Below are 26,314 nucleotides of genomic sequence, written 5' to 3'. Positions count from 1 at the left end.
GCAGGCCAAGTATGAGGTGCAGGATACTTACAAAGGGTGGAGAGGAACATGATGACAAATCCAAGAAACATGGGGATATGGTATCCTATCCTGCAGGGAGAGAAGACATAAGGGTTTGCACTCACTGTTAAGCACACACTTATTCCCCAGACCAGAGAATGTGTCTGTGGAATGGGTTCTGTTTGCAGAATGCTTTGCCCAGAGAAGGTCCACCTCTTTCTGACTTAGCCATCCTTTTGGCACCGAGCAGTTTGGCAGCACCACTGACTGGATATTTTTACTCTATGTCTTTCACAGAGTTAAAAAGCAACATGATAGTATAGAATTATACATGGTATGAAAACTGGGTAGAGAAGAGTTTTTTCCTTCTCTCACAGCACTAGAACTTGTAGGCATCCAGTGAAGATGGTTGCTGGCAGATTCAGGACAGGCAAGAGAAAGTTCTTCACAAAGTGTATACAGTGGTACCTTGGTTCTCAAAATGCCTTGGTACTCAAACGACTTGGGACCCAAACACTGCAAACCCGGAAGTAAGTGTTCCGGTCTGCGAACTTTTTTTGGAAGCCGAACATGTTCCATTTTGAGCGTTATGCTTCTGATTCGAGTGCCACACTTCCGTTTTGAGTGTTACGCTGCGGTCTGTCTGTTTTTGCTATTTATTTTACGTTTTTGTATTTGCAGCTCTCTTTTTTGTTTTTGTGACTGTGTGGAACCAGTTCAGCTACTGATTGATTGATTGATTGAGTGAGTGAGTGACTGCAGTACAGTGGTGCCTCGCAAGACGAAATTAATCCGTTCCGCGAGTCTCTTCGTCTTGCAGTTTTTTCGTCTTGCGAAGCACGGCTATTAGCGGCTTAGCGGCTTAGCGGCTATTAACGGCTTAGCGGCTTAGCGGCTTTAAGAAAAAGGAAACAAACTCGCAAGACGTTTCGTCTTGCGAAGCAAGCCCATAGGGAAATTCGTCTTGCGGAACGACTCAAAAAAACGAAAAACCCTTTCGTCTAGCGAGTTTTTCGTCTTGCAAGGCATTCGTCTTGCGGGGCACCACTGTACATTGTTTATTGCTTTCATTTTATGGATCAATGGTCTCATTAAATAGTAAAATCCATATTAAAAATCTGTTTTAGGGGTTGTTTTTAAAAGTTTGGAACAGATTAATCCATTTTGCATTACTTTCTATAGGAAAGCACGCCTTGGTTTTGGAACACTTTGGTTTTGGAACGGACTTCCGGAATGGATTGAGAACCAAGGTACCACTGTAGTTAAGCTATGGAATTCACTCTCCCAGGAAACAGTGATGGCCACAACTTGAAGGGCTTTAAAAAAGGATTAGGCAAATTCGTGGAGGATAAAGCTATCAGTAGCTACAAGGCAGGTCTCTGTGCTCTGACTCCACAGTCAGAGGCAGCCATGCTTCTGGAAACCTTAGGAGGGAAGAATTCTCTTCTGTTCAGGTCTTACAGGTCAGTTGGCTGCTGCTAGAACAGGATGCTGGACAAAAAATGGGCCACTGGCCTGATCCAGCAGGCTCTTACGTTCATAGGTTAATGCATATTCATTACAGAATAATTTTATTTTGCAGTCACATCCACATCATGCATCCACAAAGCACACGATAATCCTGGGAACTGTCGTTTGCTAAGGGTGCTGGGAAATGTAGCTTTGTGAGGGCTAAACTACTGTCCCAATAATTCTTTGAGAAAATTTAATAATATAATATAATAATAGTAATAATGATAGAAGTAAAAAAAGGTAAAGATAAAGGACCCCTGACAGTTAAGTCCAGTCGCAGACGACTCTGGGGTTGCGGTGCTCATCTCACATTACAGGCCAAGGGAGCCAGCATTTGTCTGCAGACAGTTTTTCTGGGTCATGTGGCCAGCATGACTAATCCGCTTCTGGCGCAATGGAATACTGAAACCAGAGCAGCGCACTGAAACGCCGTTTACCTTCCCACCAGAGCGGTACCTATTTATCTACTTGCATTTTGGGGCATGCTTTTGAACTGCTAGGTTGGCAGGAGCTGGGACCGAGCAACGGGAGTTCACCCTGTCACGGGGTTTTGAACCTCCGACCTTCTGATCGGCAAGCCCGAGAGGCTCAGTGGTTTAGACCACAGTGCCACCCACGTCTCATGATAGAAGTAGTAATAGTTAAAAATGCATAAATATTTTTTAAAAAAAGAAAGAAAAGAACTCTGGAGCAAGAAAATAATCAGAATAGCTCTTCAATTTACTGTGAATTGTAAACAATGTATTGTTTAAGGTAACTTCAATAAATGAACAACAGAATAATAATAATAATAATAATAATAATAATAATAATAATAATATACATTTGCTAAGAAACTAGAGGCTTTCCTTTTAGGAATTATAGGAAACGAAATAAATAGAAAGGACTGTAAACTTTTCCAGTATGCAGTAACAGCGGCGAGAATATTATTGGCCCAGAGATGGAAACAAGAACAAGTACCTTCTTTGGAGGAGTGGAGAATGAAGCTGATGGACTATGCAGAACTTGATAAAATGACAGGGAAGATCAGATACCAACGAGATCAAAAGTTTATCGAGGACTGGGGAAAATTAGTTGAGTATTGGGGAGGTTTAAGTGACAATGAAATAACGTTTGCGGCATTTAAAAAAAGCTCTGTAAAAACTTAAGAAATATTGTAAGAAGGAAAAACAGGTGTGGATGGTTTTGTTAAAAGGCAATAGGAAATGAAGAAAATGTGTAACTAAAAAGTTTAATTCGTATGATTGTCAGAATGGCTGATGGAAGTCCAAAAAAACGAGAAAATTTGTAAAGTGGAAATGTTTATTGATTCTTTTTGGTGAAAATTAATAATAATAATAATAATAATAATAATAATAATAATAATAATAATACATGTGCTTTAAATCAGGGGCGGAGGAAGGGGGTGCGGTGGGTGCGGACCGCCCCGGGTGTCACCACTGAGGGGAGTGACAAGATGCACTCACCGCGGGGCCTGCAGTGTGCCCCAGCCATACGTCTCTCCTGGGAGCGACGCGGTGGCTTGGGTGCCCACAGGCTCCACGCTGCCCCAGACAGTCCGCCTGCTGCCTCCGCCTCAGTTGTAGGGCGGCTGAGTGGGAGGAGGCAGGCAGGACTCCTCGGAGGCCCCACTGAGCGTCCTGCCCCTATGGGTGGCACCTGAGTGGCTTCCTCTGCTACTGCTTTAAATGTATGTTGTGGGTGTGACCGTCTTCTTAAGTGCTTTGGGAATTTTATTGTGGCAAATGATTCATGTATTAAGTAAACCTACAATGACAAGTGCGCTCCGTCTACCCTAAAAGAGCCCACCAATGCTGACACCTGCCATGTCTCTCCCTTAGATGAGGCAACAGGTATCACTGAATATTTCCCACCATGCCCCAAAATGCCCAGCATAGTGCCACTCTGTGATATTGCAGAAAATTAAAATGGAGCCCAGACTGATAGTTTGTCAGCACGCACCACAATGTTGCATACTTTGGGGCACGGTGGAAAATTTAAAGTAGGAGCTCATAGCACCCCACTACTCCCCACCTCCTGACACTGAATAACCCAAAAGCCAGGAGCCCAGCAAATTTAGTAGGGCACCACAGAGGACACTTTGCTGAGGGACCTCTCAGATCAGGGTGTGAAATCACACCCTCAGCCCTCAGTGCTATAGTTTGCTTGGCACCTTTGCAATTCTGTTTGTGACAGGGAGCTGCTGTCTGTGGTTCCTTGCGTACACAAAAGTAAGGGGAATAACAGCCTTTTTGGTTTCGTTTTTTGACGAAAAAACGTACCTGTTGGTTAAAGGTCCCACAAATGGGTTGACTAAGAGCTGCACCGTGGCTTTCGAGGCAAAGAGCAGCCCAACGCGAACGTTCTCTTTGGACAGAAAGTCCACCCCATCTGTACAACTGTTACTCGGCGCCAAAGTGGTCGTGGGAAGGTGAGGGACAAGATTTCTGTCTTGGGTCTCGTTTGCGTGGACCACAGGGGGATGAGCATGAGAGTCCAAGGTGAGCACTGCGGTTTCGTCATCTCGAGAGAGCCCTGAAGCATAGGGAGCTGTCGAGGAGAGGGCAGCAGTCGTCATCGCTGTGGTCTGAAGAGAAGAGTGGTTTCCGCTTTTGTAGGTGGCAAACAGGAAGGAAGGAATGATCGGCACTGAAAGGAAGTCCATCGAGAGGTTAGATATTGCACTTCTAGTGGGCAAGACGCAAAGCAGAGCAGCCGGATAAGAAGACAGGCATGAAGCTCCTCCTACAGAGACGTCCCATTCAACCCTTCTCTCGGTCCCATCAACATCAGAAGCGTGGCTGGTGGTGACCTGAGAGAGAGCCTTTCCTGTGGCTGCTCTCATATTGCAGAATTCCCTCCCAAGAGAGATGAGGTGGGTTCTCTCTTTTTTATTCTCCCATTGGCAGGCTAATACCTTTCTATTCAGGCCTCTGAAAACTAAGGCACAGGTGGTGCTAATGACCAGGCTTGCTGCCAGGGCAAACTGTAATTTAACGTCGATTCTAATCTGTGTTTGGATGTATTTTAACTCTTGTTTTTAACTAGTTTGTTTCTATTACTTTGTATTTTATAATGTTGTTTTTAAGTGTTGCAAGCTTCCTTGAATCAAAACTTATGAGAAAGTCTCAATATAACAACAACAACAACAACATTAATATAATATAATATAATATAATATAATATAATAATATAATATAATATAATATAATATAATAATATAATATAATAACGAAAGGACTGTTTGATAGGAAGCAGACATGCTGCTATTGTGACTCTAAGGGATGGGTGGGGGACCACATTCACCTCCCAGTGAGGATCAGCAATAAAACTGCTTTGCAAAGCTAAGCAGGGTACGGTGTGGTTTCAAACAGAATGAGGACCGCTTATTGAGATTCCTGCATTGCAGGGGTTGGACTAGATGACCCTCGGGGTCCCTTCCAACTCTATGATTCTAGGCAACCACTCAAGGGTCACTTGCCAGACATAAAAGTGGGAAATTTAAATGGTGCCATCCAACTGACTGCACGAATGGAGCCAAGTGAGCTCAATGGCCGTATTATGGGAGGGAGATTACTGGAGGAGGTCAGCTGCAAGACGCTGGCCTGGATCCCGCCCTGTCTGTCAGCATTAACACAGCTCAGAGGAGAGAGAAGACAAAGCAATGTGCCACCTACCCACAACTGTCAGCAGCATGTTGTCAACCAGCAGGGCAACAAACACAACCAGCAGCACTAACTTCCGGGATTCCCTCCCCTCCTTTAACCAGCTCCATGGGGCACAATCCATTGGCAACCTTGGGGAAAGCAGCGCCATCAGCTTCAAGGTGCACTTCTTCGCCTGCTTCTCGGGGCTCTCAGTCCCCAGGTAGCTGTAAGAGGGGGGGAAATGTTGCAAAACCTCTATCCAAACGCTTCGGCTTCAGAAGACCAACCAGGAGGATAAGTTCCCAGTGCTCGAAAAGCACTTGCTGTATAACGGGTTTCCATGCTCATATTTATTCATCTTTCAATTTGGGGTGGTTTATTTGCAAATATAAAGTAAAGGGTAAAGGGACCCCTGACCATTGGGTCCAGTCGTGGCCGACTCTGGGGTTGCGGTGCTCATCTCGCTTTATTGGCCAACGGAGCCGGTGTACAGCTTCCGGGTCATGTGGCCAGCATGACTAAGCCACTTCTGGCAAATCAGAGCACCGCACGGAAACACCATTTACCTTCCCGCCAGAACGGTACCTATTTATTTACTTGCACTTTGACGTGCTTTCAAACTGCTAGGTTAGCAGGAGCAGGGACTGAGCAACGGGAGCTCACCCCGTTGCGGGGATTCGAACTGCCGACCTTCTGATCGGCAAGTCCTAGGCTCTGTGGTTTAACCCACAGCGCCACCCGCATCCCATTTGCAAATATAAGAGTCCATAAAAAGAGTGTCGGACTAAGTTGCATTGATTTCAAAGCCTAAACGCTAGGAAACCTTTTTCAGCCTGAGGACCACATTTCCTCCTGAGCTAGCTTCTGGGGTAAAAATGGGTGGAGCAATGGAAGCGAACGTTATCTTCATGCAGTAGACTGGTTTCTACACACACACACACACACACACACACACACACACACACACTCTTTGCATGCAGAGAGTCCCATTCTGCATCCAGGCTAGCAAGAAGCCTTATCAGAGGAAACCTGCCAGCCAGGCAAAAATGAGAGTTCTTGTTGGAAATACACTGAAACACAGAGAAACGCAAGAAAACTTGGATCCAATTATCTAAGACGCATGTCGAAAAAGAAACATAAAAGAATTAAATGATATAGACTTCCAACAGATTTATAGTCCTCAAAAAACCGAGCTGAAGAAGGCGTTTACTCCGAAACAGGGCCCTGTCCTGGTCACCATTACTAAGTCGTCATCTGATTCACACTCCGGATACTCCTTTTTGGCCCTATTTGATATATAATATGGACTCTTTTTGACTGCCATTGAGACTTGTATAAAACAATTGTTGTGTACTGGTATTTTATGTACCTTTATACTATATCACTGCATATTTGAAACTACATTATTTTTGCACTTAAACGTTGTATCTAAATTTACTATTACCTTAAAACTTCGTACTTACACGTTGTGTTTAAATTTACTATTAGCCTCAAACTGTTATTCTTAGCAGAATATACACGTTTTTCTTTTCAACTCTCGAGTAGGAATTATTCCTTATATTGAAACTTTTGGCCAGAGCTCTTGGTATATCCTTTTCAGCCAGGCAAAAATGTCAAGGAAGGTGCATAGCAGGGTCAGTGTGGGGGCATGGTCTTCAGAGAGGGGTGTGTAGCCTGGGGGAAAGGACCAGACATAAAGGACTGGAGAGCTACCTTCAAAGTTTCAAAGTGTTTATTGGCTCCAGGCTCAAGACAAAGCTAAAGTCTACTTACTACTACATACAATTCTCCTGGTCTTCGAAGTAAAGATGCATATGTACAGATAGATCTGCTAACACTACCAACATGCTAGCTAACACTGCTGTATGAAACCCACAGCTTCTTTCCCCGACTCTCACAGATTCAGAGTCAGACCATGACACGCAAACAGGGCAGCCTCAGGACATGATGAAAGAGACTATTACACCCATCTCTCTATGCACAGACATATCCCCTGAACTAATGGGAGGGGAATGGCTCAGCAGGTCGTGCACTCAACCTCGCTGGTGTTGCTATGGCAACCCATTTGTACCTGGCACCCTTGTCTCAGAGCCTCCAGACGTGGGGGGTGTGCTCCTCAAGACATGAGACCAAGCACTGTGCAATTTAACCCATTGTTCACATTGCACCAACAAGGCTGCAATCCAGGGGTAGGCAGCCCTTTTGCCACCATACAGTGGATGGGCAATTGGGACTGCGGGCCAGAGGATGTGGCAGTCAGTAGCTGGTGATGGGTGGATCCTGGGCTCATTCACACATACATTCACTGGGAAGAAGGGCCCAGGGAGAGAACTAAAAGGCAGAACCAAGTTTTGGGAATGTTTTCATGGGCAGAATGCACCCCCTTCCCAGTACTTTTCCATCCAAGGGGCACTGAATTGTCTGTGGAAGTGGGGGAGGAAAATATAATCAAGGAATTGGCTGTGATGGCTGGGGAGAAAGAAAGCCCAGACAGAAAAAGGAAAAGGAAAATGGCACTTGTGGTAGTAGACATGGGGAAACAAAACCAGACAAAGGTATTGTCTGTTGGGTAGTGGGTGTACACCCCAAAGCCCTGCTTTAGCTGAAAGCTTCTTGAGAGTAATTGGTTGCAGTGCTATTCTCCATAGCAAACTAGTGGATTTTAAAAATCTGTTTATCTGTTTTTTCTATCTTTCTCGATAGGTAGGTAGATTTTTATATATTTTTACATTAAAATGGAAAATCAAGCTTAGAACAAAATCATCACAGAATGCAGGCATGAAAGCAGAGGCAAAAGGGGGGGGGCAGAGACATCAGTAATACATTTCAGACTTATAATAGCATAGAAATTATAACAAGTCTATAAAAGTTAAAAGACCATTAAGATGGATAACCCTTATTTTCCAGGGGGGTGAGCTGCATTCCCAGTGAACCTTTGTTTGTAAAGTTGTGCATATATTCCTATTTCATTGTATTATCCACAGCAATTTTTCATGTTCAGAGTATCCTCCTTTTTTGGCTTCATCAATCAACACAGCAGAACTTTTTAATATCCAAACACCAGCTATTTTTATCCCCTGTTCAATTTATCTGTCAAAGATATCCACCTATTGCTTCAAACTGATTACAGTCTTATGAAAAGACTTCTGGGGGGCAAAACCTCATTGCTTTATTTCATATTTTAAAAAATAACAATGAGTGGATATTTATTATTGCTGCTTTGTCCTAGTAGTCTTCATTGCAACGTGGGATGTTTTCCGACTCATTTTTGGACAGTTGATATTTTGCTGTTAGGGTTCAGTTGCACACCAGGAAATTCAGGGTGCAAAATTAAAGTTGATTTGGCACTGTTGTGCAACAAACCCACTTTCACATGCACACATAAATCAGACTTTTGTAGTAAGTGACAGGAAGATGTATGGAAAAGTGTGGGATAATAATGGCTTGATATGGCATCAGATAGCCTCCCCCACAAACAAATCAGAATCAATACTCAATAAATATCCATTATCATAAAATCTGCTCGCAGATTTTGTGCAAAAAAATGCTCAATAAACAGGTTGTCTAGAAGTAACTCTGAAATCTTTTTAGCACCTAGCAGAGTCAAATGTAATTAAATCTGTACAATTCTTCCTGAACTCCATCATAAAGACTCTAATAAACTGTAGCCTCTGGGGCTTTAACATCATATTCTACTTTTTCCTCCCGCTGCACCTTGTTTTGATTAACATCAAGTGTGAAGAAGAGTCCAGGAGAACTCACAGCCTTGCCTGATATTTCTGTGACATTTTGGCAGTCCCATTAAAGGTTATTTCCTATTGTATCTTTTAAGTTCTTTTTCTAATGGAGCAGCGCATCTAAGCTACCTGTTTTTTTTTTTTAAAAAAATGAAAACGGTGTTCCGGTTTAAGGAACCATATGATTATCCAAATAGCATGTAACTTTCTAGTTATTTTATGTCAAGAGGTCCTTCTCACTGAATTCAGTGGGGCTTAATCACTAATAATCAAGCTTCAGATTACAGTCTAAATCATCTGCCTGTCTGTCTTTCCTGCTATCAAAGATAGGATTTGAAACTCTAGTTCCCTGCATCCGTCTCCAACTTGTTGCCCAGAAGTAAGAAAGGGAGAGTCCTTTTCCTTACCATTGCCGAGTGCATCACAGTCCACTCCTCTCCATGGTGCTGATGGCGGCACAGTGCTTTGAAAGTGTCCTTCCTGGTAAATTTATTAAAGCCTTTTATCTGGGGAGGATATGAGGATCCCTTGTCCAGGAAGATGCAAATGGAAGTTCCAATATGCTCCATTCAATCTGTCAGCTGCGTTTGCGTCAGAGGCAGGGGAACAGGGTGTGGACTGGAAAGGGCTGCAGAGATTATCTGCTGTACTGAGGCACCTGAAATCCACAGCTCTTTTTTTTTAATTATCAGGATTTATCTCTTAGACGCATGTGCTCTGTTGTCACAGCCCAGTGAAGGTGAACAATGCAGGCCCCTTCTCCATGTGATAAAAGGTTGTTGCTCGCCTTCAATGGACTCCATCACTTTTCCCAATACAGGCTTCCTCCTCTAGGTCTCCCATCAGAATATTCCCAGCAAGATCACTGAACCGAAGGGAGCTGGGAGATATTCCAACGCATCCCTTTTTTTTTTCTAAGACACCATCCATCAGCTCAAACCCACTTCTGACAGAGAAGCCCATATACTAGAAGACGGCAATATCCAAGCAACAATGTGGCCCAGGAAAAGTGCCATTTAGGGCCAAAAAGGAGAGTCCTAAAGTCTTCAAGTCCAGCACAACAGCACACATGGATCTAAGGATGGGAGAATTGGTGTTTTTAGTTTCTCTCAGTTTCTCATTTTTCTCTCTTACTTTGTATTGTTTTAAAGTCCTCATGGAAAATCACCAGCAGTTTAGTGCAAATTTCTCCTAATATATGCATTGCATTGTTTCAGAAAGTGAAGATTGATGGGTTTGCCTTTAAATGCAAACAACCAAACTTCTCCCCTATCTCCAATGCAACCTCTCTTACCCATGTACTCAGGGCCAGTCCTACCATTAGGCAAAGTGATGCGATCGTCTCAGGCAGTCGATGCAAGAGGGTAGCAGCAGCCCCTGGGTGTTCCTTCTAAGCCCTTCTGGCCAGTGGCGTAGGAAGGGGGTGCAGGAGGTGCAGTCTGCTCCGGGTGTCATCAGTGAGGGGGGTGACAAAATAGCTAACCAGCTGGGAGGCGGGGACACCACTTCCCCAGTGCCAGCGCTCGACTCCGAGCGCACTGCACGCCCGCCTCCTGGCACTACCATCCTGAACTGGGAGCAGCTGGCACTGGCTTGGGGAGCTGGGTGGGGGGCAAAGCCTGACTCCATCCCACTGGAGATGTGGGGCAGGGGCGAACTTGGAAGCAGAACCTTCTGCAGGAAAACACAACATGCACAAACAGGCGCCCTACAGCAGCGAGTGTCTTTCAAAACACAAGCAAAGCAACCAAGCCAGGTGACTTTCGTTTATGCCATGTCCCCACACCAAGCAGCCTTGCAAGGCTTGGATCTGGGGAGGGGGCTGCCAGAAGGGCGCAACAGCCTCCGCTTTGGGCTGGGGTTGCTCCAGGGGGGGGGGGGGTTGGCTGCGCGATGCCTTTGTTCTCTGATGCTTGCCCCGCCCTCTCCCGTCCAAGGTGTGTTGGAGTCATGCTCCGCCGTTGCTTCTGGCCACAGCCCTTTGTGGAAGGACAGAGTTTTGGATGGTGTATGGCCTGTCCTGACCCACTGAAATTAATGAACAATCATTTCCATTGATTTCAATGGCACTACTCTGAGTAAAACTTAGTTGAATACCACCCATGATGCTGCTCATTACTAGTTAAGTAGCACACACACAAAAACACTCAGTTGGTTCTGGTGAAACACTGTCATTTTCCCACACTTAGATCACAGTACCAACAGTTGATGTCACATTTTCTCCAGTGAGAAATATTACTTTCTGAGAGTTTTGAAAATGCAATATCCCCACAATGAGAATGCAATATCCTGCAGTGCGGTGGAGAAAGAGATGTGCCCACAGTGCAAAAGATGATAGACAAATATGTATACATATTGCATAGCGAATTAATGGTTGCCAAAGGACCCAAGTCTCTACTCTTCTGAAGGAATAAACAAATAGCAACATTTATCTTGTGCAAGAATTGTCTGCGTGAACCATAACAAGGGCAGTAGCCTGTAACTGCTATCTCCCACTGCAGCCTTTATTACTCAAATATTGGATTAGATACCAATCACAACTGGATGATAAGCCTCCGGAGAACAAACAACCTACTATAATTGGAGCAGCTTCTGAAAACACTGTACTTTGAAGGCTGCATTCTATCTGCCATTGTGAAGGGCTGTGAAGGGGGGGGGGTGAATTAAGTAAAGCAGGTAGGATCATTTGCAAAATAGGGGTGCACTAAAAGTATTGTATTGTTTGGTAGGGTAAAGAAGCTGGATTTCTCTCCTTGAGAAGCCTGCATTCAAGGGCATTGTGGAGAGGAAAGAAGACCAAAATCACTGTTTGCATCATTAAAGTTTCTTTCTGTATGCTTTGGTGGATATAGTTACATCAATCTTGTAAGTCAATATTACTGTTACCATACAAAATTACAAAATTACACTGTGTGTTTTGTACTTATGCTGGTTTTTTATGTTGCTGCCAAAAAATGGTAATAAATAAAGTGTTTTGTGGAGGGGGGAACAGGCATCCAAGGACGAAAATCTAATATGAGAGACGTCGTAGCTCAAGACTTCCTGGCACACATGCCCTTTGACACGGAAGCTCTTCTAATAAATCTATGCTGCCTTAATAACATTCACATACAGAACGTGTAGCTCAAGCTAGAATTGGGTGTGCCCTTTAGTGTCATGTGTCAAAGCACTTGCCAAAGAAGTCAGAAACTACATTGGGGTCAACAGCACATATCACAAAAACTGTTTCTTCAAATTCTTCACCCTGTTCCCAAGCAGTGAGGGAATTTCACTCAATATTCTCCAGGGAGTATCGCATGTGAAGGGCATATCTTTAGCAAACAATATTGGGGTCAATAGGACACATTCCTACTCTCTGCTGCGTGGATGGGGTATCTGTGTGGCCAGGGTCCAGAACGATGGGAGTTGTAGTCCAACAACATCAGATGAGTCACATGTTCCCCATCCCTTTTCTACGAGATAGATTCAGAACCTTTCAATGGTTGCAGTTGAAACTGGAGGCAAAAAAAACCAAACACATTTTTCCAAAATCTTCACCCTGTTCCCAAGCAGGTTGTTGTTGTTGTAGTAATATCATTTATATCCCACCCATCTGGGAAGCTTTTAATGTTAATAGGTTATTGTATTTTAGTGTTTTGTTGGAAGCCGCCCAGATGGGCGGGGTATAAATAAATTATTATTATTATTATTATTATTATTATTATTATTATTAGGGGGAATTGCACTCAATATTCTCCAGAGGAGACAAAGATTCTTGCATGGGAAGGGCTCCTCTTTAGCAAATGTAGTACACAGCAGAGTGGAATTCACTCTGGTCAGTGACTGAAACAAATTGATGGAGTCATTGATTGATTCAGCAGAGTGGAGCTAGCACACTGCACATGCTCAGGAGCACTGCCAAGCTCTATGATAATATATGATATGTATATATATTCAGGTCCAGGGTTTAGATCCCAGGCGCTCCCCGTGGAGCTCTGGCTGAAAACAGATCCCCCTTCTCCCCTCCCGCCTCCGCTCAGCACCCTGGCCAGCTCCTTCTCCCTCCCGCTACTTCCGGGTTCTCCCCGCCGGCTCGCGGGAGGGGCGGGGCCGGAGAAGGAGGGAGGGAGGGCAGAGCCCGGCGAGGAGCGCCTATATGAGCGCCTGCGCAGTAGCGCTGCGGGCCATTCGAGGGATGGTGAACGGAGTCGTGTCTCAGCTCAGTGAGTAGCGGCGCCGGGAGGCAGGTGGGGAGAAGGGAGGGGGAACCGGTGCCTTCCGGCTATGATCTCGTAAATAGATGTGTGCATTTATGGAATTTTTAACTGGACATTAGTAGCCAATTATTATGAATAATAAGCTAAAGGTGAAGGAGCCCTGGACGGATTAAGTCCAGTTAAAGGCGACTATGGGGTGCGGCGCTCATCTCTCTTCAGGCGATTCCATTGTTTTACAAAAAGAAGTTGCATTGATTTCAAGAAGGAAGGAAGGAAGGAAGGGGCTGTTGCAGAAAACTCAGCTTTCTTGTCTCCCCCGCCCCCCTTAAAATAAAACTTTCCCATTGTGGGTTGGGGGGTAAGGGGCTTGAACTGCTTCCGTGTCCCTTCCCACGATTAGCAGAATAGCCGATGCAAAACAAGGGGAAGTCATAAGCATTTTCTTAATTTACAGATGGGGTACAGGTTGCAGAATTTTAGTTACCATACACAGATTTTATTTTTTTTCAGGTGGGACAGTAAGAACCCAACCTTGACTCTTGAAGGGCAGACTAGTCAAGAAAGGCTGCCCACAAATGTATGGTGCTGCCATTGTTCCTTTCTGGGCTTCCAGCCTTCAAAATATAGTGGTACCTCAGGTTAAGTACTTAATTCGTTCCCGAGGTCCGTTCTTAACCTGAAACTGTTCTTAACCTGAAGCTCCACTTTAGCTAAAGGGGCCTCCTGCTGCCGCCGCGCCGCCGGAGCACGATTTCTGTTCTTATCATGAAGCAAAGCTCTTAACCTGAGGTACTATTTCTGAGTTAGCGGAGTCTGTAACCTGAAGCGTATGTAACCCGAGGTACCACTGTAGAACCAACCATTTCTTTCTGTCCTCGGCAGGATCCAGCTGTGCAGAATCTCAACAGCTAGCCGGCAACTGTGGCAACCCTAAGCCGCCTCCCTCTCCATCCGGCTGCGCAGAGTGATGATTGGTTGGCCTTTCTTACGAAGCCCTTTCTCAACCCCCATCAAGCTGTAGAGTGTTGATTGGCAGGCCTTTGTGGCAGTCAGCAAACCACACATACCTTCTTGCACAGAGCACTGTTTCGACTTCTTCCCAGACATCCAGTTTGTTTCTCTTTAAAAAGGCGCTGAACACAGGAAGTTGCCTCCCTGTACTGGTCCGTCTAGCTCAGTATGATGAGCTCTCCTGGGTTTCAGGCCAGGAATCTTTCTCAGCCCTGCCTGGAGATGCCAGCGAAGGTTGAACCTGCAGGCAAAGCAGAGGCTATTCCACTGAGAGCCCTTCCAATGGAATGAACCGTAACTGGATAAACATGCTGTATACCTGAAGCTTGCGGTGGGGGTGGATCAAAAGCAAGTTCAAAAACCAGCACTTCATTCAGGGCACATGCTCCAAAGGAAGAATAAAGGTTGGAGGATCAGAGAATTGGAATGTAGTCCAACCCTCTGCAGTGCAGAGACTGCAGGGTGAAAACACACTGGCTCTCCTTTTAATGGCTGCATTCTCTGTTTTGTGTCTGCAGAGCAATTATTATTCTGCTCACTAAATTATTGACTATGGCCAGGGAATACCCACTCTGCATAACTGCTCAACACACACACAAAACATAAATTCTGTTCTTGGGTCCATGAGATGCAGCAGTGACACAGCCCTTGCTTGCTTCCCATGTGGGATGTACCTGCACACCTTTTTACAGGTGGGCTTTTATTTTTAGGTTTTCCTTATCCACATTTACCTTTGGCCCCGCTCTTTCCAGGCACTGATCTGTGCTTTAACACACCATGTGTGAGCATGGTTTCTGCTTTGTTTTGCCCTGAGCTTTCCCCACAAAACCCCGCTCTTTAAATCTGGATCAGAGCAAATGTCAATTCAGTTTTTACTCAGATTGCTGTTTGCTTTACGATTGAGCTTTAAAGAGCGAGTTTTTGCAGGGAAAGCTCCCGAGCAAAAAGGGGTGGGGGATGGAGCTTTAAATCACAGACCGTTCCTGGAAAGAGAGGAGAAAGAGTCATGTGTACTGCATAAGCCCTTATATTGCACAGATGGACTTCGGAAAGTAAGGAACTGAAGTGCCTTCTGAACTGTGACTGTCTGGAAAGAGAAATGTTTGTGTGTTAGGGTTAACTGGCTGCCAGCTAATGTAGCCAAACCAGTGCAGCAGGGCGACTGCCTTCGTACAGGGCTGCCTGCCAAACCCTACTGTCTGCTGTCCACATTCGTTTCTGACTCACCTCTAGTTGTCACACCCAACTTGCTGCAACTTTAAGTCTCTGTTTCCCCAAGGATAGCTTGGGGAGTGCCTGACGCTTCCTAACGTCGGCATTCAAAGTTTCTGAAACCTCGGGGAGAATGCCTGAATATGGCGAACTGAAGTTTTCCATCCAGAAGGCTCAGAGTCAGGTGACTGGAGGTGGGATGACGATGAGTGGTCTGAGGGAGAAGAGGGAGAAGACTGGAAGGAGGAGGGGTTGGAAGCTGAAGGGTTAACAGGGTTTAGTAAGCAGGGAGAGAGCAGTCCAGAATCAGAGGCTGGAGAGGAGGCAGGCCAAGATGGATGGGGAGGCAGACCGCTGAAGAAGCCAGGGAATTTCCCCTTCCTTCTGGGACCAGCTCCACACCCCACACCCTGAATAGGTCAGAGCAGAGAGGGGCTGTGTGCAAGCAGTTTGTGACTGCTTGGGAAAGACCCTGGAGAGGAGGAGCCTTAGGAAGTTCTGGGAAGGCAGGGACCTCCTCGCAACTGCTTTGTTGGAGCAAGACCTACTGGGAAGAGTTGCTGGGACCACTAGGCCTGTGCCGTTTCGGTTTCTCGAATAAGGAGTTAACTTCACTGACACCGTGCTTTTCTTTGATAGCTGACCTAATGCTTGACTCTAGCTCCTGACAGCTACTGCTTTTAAAACGGCAACCCTAAGAACACCACCTGTCCCACGGCATGTGCTGGAGTCGTATCGAGGTCGAATTGCAACAGCTGCAGGTGGTGTGGAGCAGAGATGGGAACCTGCAAAGGAGTTTGTAGCCATGACCTGACAGTTGCATGCAGCTGAAGGACTATGCAGGAGGCAGAAACAGGGAGCGGGTGAGATAGGTGTCCGGAAGGCAGATGGCAGGGACTAGAAACCTGGAAGTGTAGCTTTTCGCCACAAGGCTGCCCCTAGTTTGAATGGTGAGGCCAAATTTAGCTTGCTTTGCCTGAAAGGAAGTGGCATCTTATCCTACCCTGCTGCATTCTGACCACAGCAGATGGCTCAGACAGAGGAAGTGCTGTGGGACCTGGGAGTAATACACAGCAGGAAGTGAAGCAGAGCTGGCTATCTGGGCCACAGTGTCCCTGTCCAGGTTTCAGCTGCTATATACAAGACTTCTGCTGCATGGATGCTGTTGGCTGGCCTACTGACAGCACCTCTGAGCACGTGCAGAGCAAAGTGGACCGTGTTTTATTACTTTAAAACTTATCAAATGGGAACACCCCTTCCTCAATAAATTGACAATTAATTTTAGGGAAATAGCAAGAATGCACCACTTTTCCTGGCTCTGGGAAACATGGGAGCCTATCGTTTCCCAAGGTCAGATTATTTCCCCATGTAGCTCAGCGTTGCTTACTCTGCCTGGCAGTGACGTTTCTAAGTAGGAAGCTAATTTCCTTTTGCATCACCAGCTTTAGACGCACCTCTTTTCTAGCAACCAGTGAATAAAGTGAACTTCCACCCCAAGCAGTAGAATTCTAGGCAACTGTGCAGCAGACAGGTGGGAATGTGTGCGGAAGAGTAAGATTCGGTCTCTGGTTACCCATTTGGGGGAGCAGCCTTGCATGGGCCCAGCTGCAGGCTGAAAGGGGTCAGCAGCTTTCCAACCTCCAGAATGAAAAGGCAGTCATTTTGAAGTCACCATGGGAGGCATCCAGTAGACACCTCTGTCTCTACCACCAGACTAGGCATAGCATCGACCCACATCCCCATCTAAGGAGCTGAATTGGCCTGCTACATCCACCCTCTCCCCTCTGTTTGTTCAGACCCTAAAGCTCTCCTAAGTGCAACAGAAACTTGTGCAGAGGTGTGTGCTGGCTCAGGCCTCGCTGTATCCTTCCCATCCGGAGAAGCCAGCCCACCCAACCAGCCATCTCCGAGTCACAGATTTGGGTGTGCCACAGGATTGGTTGCTGGTCTCTGTGTTTGAACCCTACCTTTTACTGCAGGCTTGCAGTTAGTGGGCAAGTCACCCTTCCTCAGGGGCTTATGTGGCATCATCTTGGAACACTTGCTGTGCTACGCAGAGAGGACAAGTGCCAAGGAGGTTTCTTAAACTGAAGAGAAATCAGGTCTCAGACGAAGGAGTTCGCCCAGCAGCTGATAGCTTTATAGCATGGGTAGGCAAACTAAGGCTCAGGGGCTGAATCCAGCCCAATTGCCTTCTAAATCCAGCCCATGGACGGTCTGGGAATCCGTGTGTGTTTTTACATGAGTAGAATGTGTCCTTTTATTTAAAATGCATCTCTGGGTTATTTGTGGGGCATAGGAATTCGTGTGTTTTTCCCCCCTTTCAAAATATAGTCCGGCCCCCCACAAGGTCTGAGGGACAGTGGACCGGCCCCCTGCTGAAAAAGTTTGCTGACCCCTGCTTTAGAGCGCTAGCTGGAAGCTGATTGGCTCCCCCATGACCTCTGCTGTGCTAGCGGCTGCAAAACACACTCTAGCCAGTGATGGTGCTGACACGCAGCAGAGCAGAAGAAGGGTGCTCAGCACTGCCTCTGCCCACAGCTGCAGGTGTCAACATGCTCCACCCAGTCACATTTCTATTGGCAAGAACATGAAAAGAGCCCTGCAGGATCAGGCCAGTGGGAACCCATTTTGTCCAGAATCCGTTCTCACCTTGGAAAACCCACAAGCAGGACCTGAGCACACGGGCCTTCTCCCCTCTTGTGGTTTCCACCAGCTGGTAATTCAGAAGTATTTAGTGCCTCCCAACTGTGGAGGCAGAGCTTAGCCATCATGGCTCGTAGCCACCAATAGCCATGAATTTGGCTAACCCTCTTTGAAAGTCATCTAGGTTGGTGGTCATCACTGCCTCCCAATGGAAGCAAGTTCCACAGTTTAGCTCTGTGCTGCAAGAAGAAAGACTGTCTTTTTTCTGCCCTGAATTTTCCCACATTCAGCTTCATTTCTCTGTCCTTTCTCTGTGCTGGCTATAATTTCACAAACTTCTAGCATGTCACCTTTGACTCAAGGCTGGCTTGTGATCTTGGAACTGAGCTAGTGGGGGGGGTCACTTCTTCCAGGGTCAAAGGGTGGGGTAGGAGGAAAGGTCCAGAAGCCACTTGCTGCCACTTCACTGCAAACCTGCCTCCTGCTTTCTAGCTGCGCACCCACACTCTTACTCAAGGCTTTCTCACGTTCCCATCCAGGTAAACCCTCAATACCACCAACAAACCAGGAGTAACAGTGACCCACATTGCAGGGCCACAGCGTAGCTACACCATAGAGACTGAGGGGGAGCCATCAAAACAGTGGCAGTTTGGAGGTGCAGCTTGGCTAGCGAGGACCGCGCTCTGCACGCCTTGCCAGGGCTCCTGGCCGGATGGACGACACCTTGAGGATCTTTGCTTGGGCCACCGCTAGCGAGCCGAAGAGGATGCAGATGCAGATGCTGGTTAAGAAGGTGGACGGGCCAACGAGCAGGAAGAAAGCATAATCTTTTACGTTCAGCCAGGGCTCCCGGCAGCGAGCAAAGGACTCGTTCCCAATGGCAGCGATGGGATGTTGGGTGAGCTGTGTGGGGCGTTTGCAAGAGACAGAGTCCACCTCTGGAAAAGGGAGAGACAGAGACTCAGGGCAAGGCTGTGGTCATTGCAGCAGTTGGGGATGTTGGGCCAGAGGATTGCTAACCAACAAGCACAAACCGGTTTAAGCTCTTAAACTGCCTGACAAAGGAATTAACGTGGATTGCTTGGAGGTTGCTTCTGCTAGGACCTTTTAGGGAGACCAAGGCACCTGCTGTTCTAAAGTTAGCCAGAAAAGAAATCAAAACAGCAGTTCCATGTGGTGCATAACCTCCATAAAAATCCATCAATATGTCTTCTACATGATTAATTGCCAAACCGGAGATAGTTGTGACCCCGCTCCCCCCCCCCCCCCGGGTGTCTGGCCGGGAAGGAATCTAATTCCAAGCCTGCCCCTACTTGATGGCACTAAAAGGTAAAGGGACCCCTGACCATTAGGTCCAGTCGTGACCGACTCTGGGGTTGCAGCGCTCATCTCACTTTATTGGCCGAGGGAGTCGGCGTACAGCTTCCGGGTCGTGTGGCCAGCAGGACTAAGCCGCTTCTGGCGAACCAGAGCAGCGCACGGAAACACTGTTTACCTTCCTGCCAGGGCAGTACCTATTTATCTACTTGCACTTTACGTGCTTTCGAACTGCTAGGTTGGCAGGAGCAGGGACCGAGCAACGGCAGCTCACCCCGTCACGGGGATTTGAACCTTCTGATCGGCAAGTCCTAGGCTCTGTGCTTTAACCCACAGCGCCACCCGTGTCCGTGATGGCACTAAAAAGAGCTTTCCAAAGGGTTTTCCAAAGATCGCAGAACCAGAATTCTGTGCGACTGCCATAAAACTCAGGGAACAAGCTGTACTACCAAAATGACTGAGGTTTTAAATGGCAATTTTAGGTTATATTTTAATGATCAAGATTTAATATATATTTTTAACTGCCACTATATCTGAATTTGAGGATGTATTTTAATTGATTGATTTTATGTTAATGTGTTATACATTTGATGTTAGCCGCTCTGAGCCCAGCTTCGGCTGGGGAGGGCGGGATATAAATATTATTATTATTATTATTATTATTATTATTATTATTATTATTATTATTAATTTAGAAATAAAGATTGTATCCAATGTTAGTCCTACTCAGAGGAGACCCGCTGAAACTAATGTACATGGCTAACTTAGGTTCATTTGTTCCAATGGGTCTGCTTTGAACTTTGTTGGATACAACCCTAAATGAACAAACAGATGGTTAGTCATTTCTAAAGGAGCTGATGGTGCTATAATAAAAGCCAGTTGCGTCCAGCTGCCCTGCTTCACCCACCACACACCATGTATTCTTTTTGGCAAGCTGCTTGGGGAAACTGAATCCTCCCCCTAAAAAAAATTGTTATGGCTCCAATTTATTTATTTGTTTTGAGAAACTGTGTTCACAGACTTGTATTGCTGGAACTCTGAAGGGCAGTGGAGATCACTGATAATAAAAATTTCAACCACTTTGAGGTTTTCTACAGTCAAGCAGTACAGTCAACTCTTATCTTACATGAGGGTTACATTTCAGGGATAGTGCATAAATCCAAAATTGTGTAGAGTCAAAACACGAGTGCTGGTGGAAGCTGGTGGAATTGTCAACATCATTCCCCCCCCCCCAGACACCCGTTTTTAAAAAAAGATTTAAAATATTTTTTTGCCAAGCGTATAAAGCTAAATGTGCACAAGTTAAATGTGCCTAAGTTGTGGGTCTACTGCTTATAAATTTCATGAAACAAAACAATAAATAAATAAAGGTGATTGTTGTTGTTAAAGCCACCAGCTACAGGTGAGCTTTCCAACCCCTTCCCTGTTGAGTCCTGCTCACCTGGGACTTTCTCCGCGTTGTCAGTGAGCCACTGGTAGAGGGGCTGGATGGCGCAGGTGCACCCCCAGGGGTTGTTGTGCAGCCTGAGGAAGTGCAAGGAAGGCAGGTTGCTGAAGAGGTCGGGCGAGAGAGAGACAAGCGCATTGCCCTGCAGAAACAGAGACTCGAGGTGGGGCAAGGACCTGAGCAGCTCTGGCTCCAGCGTCAAGAGCTTGTTGTTCCCCAGGTTCAGCATCCTCAGCCTCGGCACGGGGAGGAAAGTATTGGGTTGCAGGACAATCAGGTAGTTCCCACTCAGGTCCAGTTCCCGCAGCTCACTAAGGCCAGCCAGGGCCTGGGGGTGGATGACCCCGAGGATGTTGCTCCGAAGGCTCAGGTGGCGCAGGGCGCCCTGGACGACAAAGGTGCGGTTCTGGAGGGTAGCAATGCGGTTGTAGTCCAGCAGGACGGTGGTGGCATTGGCTGGAAGGTCCTCCGGCACCCAGCGCAGCTTGTGCTCCATGCAGTTGATTTCCCCAGAGGTACAGCTGCAAACAGCTGGGCAGGCAGAGCAGCTGGGGGATGGGTAGAGGAGGAGGAGGAGGAGGGTGAAAGTGGCAAAGGTCTGAAGGCAACTGCAGCGGGTAAGGCTAGAGCCTGAGGGGAGGACCTGGCTTCTACCGCACCAAGCCATGGAGCCTCCTCTTCATTCCCACCCTGACTCCTGGGCCAGGATTCACAGCTTGTGCCAAAAACCTCCCAACCCACCAGCCTTTCCCTGCAAAAGGAGGGCAATTCTCAGGCTCCCCTTCTTAGCAACTGCCCTTGCTCCAGCAGAGTCCTGCATGCCAGCCTTGCTTCTGCCCAGCTATTAACTTGGCTGCTCTTCTGGGTGCAGCTGATGATGGGTGGAGCTTTCGCTCTTCCTTAGCAAATATTTTAACAGGGCAGCCTCGCCTGCCAAGGGGCAAAGCCACAGCTTCCTCCTGGGCCCAGCCTGTCTCCTCCAAAAGAGCCACACCAGGCTGCCCTGGGATAGCCGGCTCCCGGCTTTGCCTGGCATCACCCCTCGGCTCCTGCTCTCAGGCTGCCCTGGCACATCATGCCAGGCAAGTTAACTGGTTTACTTATTAGTGTGCTTCACCCTGCCCTTCCTCCAAGGAGCTGCTCAGAGCAGCATTTCAGGCTCGCAGCAAGAAGCCTGTAAGGTAAGGTCAGCCTTGAAACACAAGGCATAGTTATAGCTGAGGGGATTCACACCACAAGAGGTGGGTGACAGTCAGCTTGGATGAAGAAGAAGAAGAAGAAGAGTTTGGATTTGATATCCCACCTTTCACTCCTTTTAAGGAGTCTCAAAGAGGCTAACATTCTCCTTTCCCTTCCTCCCCCACAACAAACACTCTGTGAGGTGAGTGGGGCTGAGAGACCTCAAATAAGTGTGACTGGCCCAAGGTCACCCAGCAGCTGCATGTGGAGGAGCGGAGACGCGAACCTGGTTCCCCAGATTACGAGACTACCACTCTTAACCACTACACCGCACTGGATGGCTTCAGGAGAAGGACTAGGCAAATTTGAGAAGGAGGCGGAATGATGCAACAACATGCTCACGAGGCTGGAACCGGGATTCCCAAGGGCCTTGCCTACGCTTGACTCCAGCTCCTGACAGAGAGGGACTTGGCTGTCTGCTGCAGGGGACAGGACGATGGAGGAAGTGGATGAAAACTCTGACAAAGCAGCTTTTGTTCCGCCATAAGGCAGGCCAGCTACTGGCCCATTTCCAGTTGCACAGTTGCAGGTGCCGACAGCCATGGGGGGAGGGGGGTGCTTCTGAATAGCCGTTGCTGGAAGCCAAAGGAGAGGAGAGTTGCTCTTGCACGCAGGTCCTGTTGGTGGGTTTCCCATTGAGGCATCTGGCTGGCCAACCGGAGTGGAAAAGTGCCACAACTCCCTCCCTCTACAAATGGGACACCCAGATTTGCCTCTTCACCCTGAGCCCTTGCTGCTGGGAAGCAGCCAAATTCCCAATGGAAACAGGAACACTCAGGATGCAAGCCTCAAGAAGATAGGAGGGGATGAACCCCCCCCCCCAAAAAAAACTTTTATTGACCCTTTCCTTCCTTCCTTCCTCCCTCCAGGATGCGGAAACAGCATCATGGGTATTTGGCATCATAGATGATTTTGGAGGAGTTTCCCCGGTCCCTTTCGTCTTCTGCGGTGAGGTTGAGGGAGTGCAGCACTTTGTACTGGACCATGGTGATGAGGGCCAGCTCCTCAGGATCTAGGCCGCTCATCAGGGTCACGTCTGGGGGTAGAGGAAAAGAGAGCACACTGGGTGGCTGGTTCCATACCTGCCGACTTCTCCAAGCCCAGGCCAACCCGAGGAGGGAGGAGGGTCCTGTGCTGGACCCCTTCCTGCCAGCGCAAAGCTGTCAGCTGAAGAAGCATTTCAGCTACCCAAAGAGGGCTCCTTCCTGGGAGAGGCAGCACACCATCTCTACTGAAGACCTTCCTCTTCCAACAAGACTTTCAGTTTGAGACTTTTTCCAGTCTGCCTCTGCACTGGAAGCATTTTAAAATGTTTTGAAAGGTTTTTGCTAATGTTTTGTTACTTGCTGCCACCCTGGCCATCTTTGGGAGGAAAGGCAGGATATACATTTGTTAAACATAGAACTAAAGAGGAGGGGCGTGGCAGGGGCAGGAGGTGGAGCTGCTGATACAAAGCACAATCCTAACTTTTAGGGCGGGTGCTCTGGAAAAAAGGAAGCAGCCAGCAACCAGTCAGACGAAACTAGCAAGGAAGTAGCCCACAAGCCCCATCAACAGGTAAGTGGCAAGGAGCTTCGCAGTTTAAGGAACTGGGCAGCCAGTGTATGGATCTAGTGTCACTGGACTAGTGGCCACAAGACACAGCCTGGCCACCTGTAGTGTCCCCCACCCACCCAAATCAGAGGTACTGGCTTCCAGAGGCCCCATAGTGCTTCACTTTCTTCACATCACCAGGCCCAAATTCAACAACACTTAACATTGCATCCATTGGGATCCTACTGTAAATAGCAGGCCATGCACCTCTGCTCAGCTTGCCAGCACAACCAGGAAAGTGTACAAATGCACAAAACAAAACAAAAATGAAGAAGAATGGAGCCTGGTAAGGCCGGTTTTCAGTGGCTCAGGCAGGTTTAGCAAAATACCTCTCCATATGCAAAGAAGCCAAGGTCTGGCAAGCAGCTCTGCTTCAGTGGGGAGCTTGGGCTTTGCAATGTTTATTTTTCTTCTGTTTACCCTGCAGAAAGATTGAGGTCCTGCAAAGTGGCTTGTAAGGATATGCAGGACTCAGACTATTTATGTGGTGCCATGCCAAGGAATAACACACCAGGGATATTGTTTTAAGAAAGAAAGCTGTTATCCTTGGAAATCTGAGCCCAGAGAATGAGGACCCAGAGAATGCGGAGGGTTTGCCCATGTGCTCCCAACCCAACTCACAGGACAGGGGCTCTTTGCTTACCAGTACAGGCAGGCAGACAGAGTGAGCAATTGCTCCAGGTTGTCATTTGCTGGCAGTCCTCCACACACGTCTGCACTGGGACACCACAGACTGCAACAAGAAAGGCCCCTTAGTTATTTGTCTCAGGCAAAACCTCAGACTCACCGCCTCCTCTTCCTACTCAGCAGGATGTAACTATGCAAATGCCTATGCTACCACCAGTGTAAACTGGTTTAAGTCAACTTCTCCCCCCCCACACACACACACCGCAAAACCCATACTCTGTGCAAAGGAAGGATGGCAGAACCAGGAAATGGTGGGGTCAGCACACATGGTAGGAGGACTGGACAGTGCCAGACTCTGGTGAAAACACCCTCCAAGGGCTAGGGAAGGGGCTGCCCCACAGCTCTGGAATGCCTTTCCCAACCCCAAGCATCTCAGCCTGTGTTTCTTTCCACCATTGCTGAAGTAACAGAGCCAAGCCCCAGATGTACAGGGGTGAAGGCTGGGTAGGAAAGTTCCATTCTCAAGAAGATCTAAGGACTGGCTAGAGAAACACACCAGGCGCAAGAGAGTTCGCCAAAGTCATTCACTGTTAACCGAAGGAGCGAATTTGCTTCCTGAATAAGTTATCTAAGAAATGCAATTGGTGCTGCCACAAAAATGCAAGTCTATATTTCCACCCACCCCACTTAGGCCTCCCTCTACCCCTGCTTCTCCACGACTCAGTGAAGACATATTGCCCCCCCCATTTTCCAGGGCCCAGCATAGCATCAGGCTCACCTTCTGATGGCACCTTTCTCAAGAGGAAAAGAAAGCAGACAAGGATAGGAAGGGGCTGGGGGTGTGGGGGGAGAGAGAGACCCAGGAGAAGGGGGAAGAAATTCATCACCTCCAGTGTGAGAGGGCAGATCATGTTTAACAGCACCCTACTAATCGTGTCTACACAGAAATGAGTCCTGTTGAATTCAACGGAACTTACTCTCAGGTAAGTGGGGATAGGACTGCAGCTATGCCACGTCAAAAGGAAAGCATAGGAACCTGTTCTGTCAGGACAGTAAACAGACTACTCTGTGCCCGCTGTCCCCACCCGCCTCTGCAACAAGCAGGTTTTCTGTCACTGGGGTTGCCCAGGACAGCTGGCAGGAACAGGATGTCCTGCTGGGAGCAGCTACACACAGGTATGTATGACTAAGATGTGCACGCTCTCTCTCTCAAACACACACACACACACACACACACACACACACACACACCGCTGCTAGGATGAACCACAATCATCCAGGTTTGGTGCTCAGCAACTGAGCAGGTACTTGTGCACTCCTAAGTGGCCACAGCCTGCCAGGCATGTTATGTAACCCATTGGAATGTTGGCACAGGCCACAAAAAAATGAGTTTCTTGAGCCACTGCTGCTCCCCAAGAGAGGCTCTGTGACAACGACTGCCGGCTCCCTCACCTTTCTCAGCCATTGTCTGGAATCGGCCGCTGCAGTCGCAGGCAGGTCGTGGTGGGGGTGCCGAGGCCCTATGGCAGGAGGGGCCGCTGAAGCCCTCTGCACAGACTGAAAGGAAACAGAGCGATGAGTGCAGCAGGGCTCAGGCATGAGAGGGAAGGGAATGGTGGCCCCAGAAGCAGCTGACATCACACAGCTCTCTCCTCCAAGCAACCACGTTTCTGGGGCTTCGCGACATAACACACAGCATTAAAAGCCAGCAGGATGTTCTCATCAAACACCTTACTTGAGCGACTGTTGCTGTTGTTATTTCAACTTGGCTCTCAGGCAAGCCAATGAGGGCAGAGAAAGGAGGCCGAGATGGACAGTGGCTTCGCCTTTTAGGCTGGCCCACTGACTGCAGCTGGCTTGACACTCCCCCCCCCCCCCATTGCTTTTCCGCTGTTCTTTCACATCAGCATGATGCACAGAAGTCTAGCAGATGAAGTTCTTCCTTTAATCAACAGGGAAAGCTACACCAGTTTCATGTCTTGCACATGGAAGCAGCTCTCAACAAAGGGCTGCCCATACCTGGGCTTAATGCAACCCATGCAGCTCTCCTGTTTGGATTTTCAAAGCACAAGGAATCTCTGGATTTAGGGAGGAGATGTTGGAGGAGAACCCCCACATGGATGAGGGGGG

At 47.6% G+C, this 26,314-nt stretch overlaps 3 protein-coding genes across 4 annotated transcripts in view; all 3 read right to left on the bottom strand.

Annotated features, from left to right (window-relative positions):
- Positions 1 to 11,658, bottom strand: part of SLC18A1 (solute carrier family 18 member A1) — a 33,975-nt gene extending 22,317 nt beyond the window's left edge. The window contains exons 1-4 of the mRNA XM_028708733.2: positions 9,304 to 11,658; positions 5,190 to 5,383; positions 3,795 to 4,161; positions 32 to 90 (exon numbers count right to left, since the gene is read on the bottom strand). Coding sequence (XP_028564566.2) covers positions 32 to 90; positions 3,795 to 4,161; positions 5,190 to 5,328 — 565 coding nt within the window. The 5' untranslated portion in view covers positions 5,329 to 5,383; positions 9,304 to 11,658. The remainder of the gene's footprint in view (positions 1 to 31; positions 91 to 3,794; positions 4,162 to 5,189; positions 5,384 to 9,303) is intronic.
- A 5,903-nt stretch (positions 11,659 to 17,561) lies between these two features.
- Positions 17,562 to 21,999, bottom strand: LRRC26 (leucine rich repeat containing 26). The gene is made up of 2 exons (XM_028708755.2): positions 20,720 to 21,999; positions 17,562 to 18,899 (listed from the first exon to the last, which is right to left on the bottom strand). The coding sequence occupies exons 1-2, from the start codon at positions 21,390 to 21,392 to the stop codon at positions 18,628 to 18,630; spliced, it is 945 nt and encodes a 314-aa protein (XP_028564588.2). The 5' UTR covers positions 21,393 to 21,999; the 3' UTR covers positions 17,562 to 18,627.
- Positions 22,000 to 22,747: 748 nt separating this feature from the next.
- Positions 22,748 to 26,314, bottom strand: part of LOC114585878 (uncharacterized) — a 34,712-nt gene continuing 31,145 nt past the window's right edge. For both annotated transcript variants that reach the window (XM_077919342.1, XM_077919343.1), the window contains exons 28-30: positions 25,637 to 25,741; positions 24,201 to 24,290; positions 22,748 to 23,000 (exon numbers count right to left, since the gene is read on the bottom strand). In XM_077919342.1, the coding sequence (XP_077775468.1) occupies positions 22,849 to 23,000; positions 24,201 to 24,290; positions 25,637 to 25,741 (347 nt within the window). In that variant the 3' untranslated portion in view covers positions 22,748 to 22,848. The remainder of the gene's footprint in view (positions 23,001 to 24,200; positions 24,291 to 25,636; positions 25,742 to 26,314) is intronic.

Source organism: Podarcis muralis, chromosome 15, assembly GCF_964188315.1.
Source record: "Podarcis muralis chromosome 15, rPodMur119.hap1.1, whole genome shotgun sequence".
In the NCBI taxonomy this organism is placed as follows: Eukaryota; Metazoa; Chordata; class Lepidosauria; order Squamata; family Lacertidae; genus Podarcis; species Podarcis muralis.
This window is presented reverse-complemented; position numbering and strand designations above follow the sequence as displayed.

Bases quoted from the DNA above. Each gene is read 5' to 3' on its own strand.
- LRRC26 (XM_028708755.2), bottom strand. From the start codon at position 21,392: ATGGCTTGGTGCGGTAGAAGCCAGGTCCTCCCCTCAGGCTCTAGCCTT. The intron at 18,900-20,719 runs GTGAGCAGGACT...TCCCTTTTCCAG, and splicing joins CAACGCGGAGAAAGTCCCAG to AGGTGGACTCTGTCTCTTGC.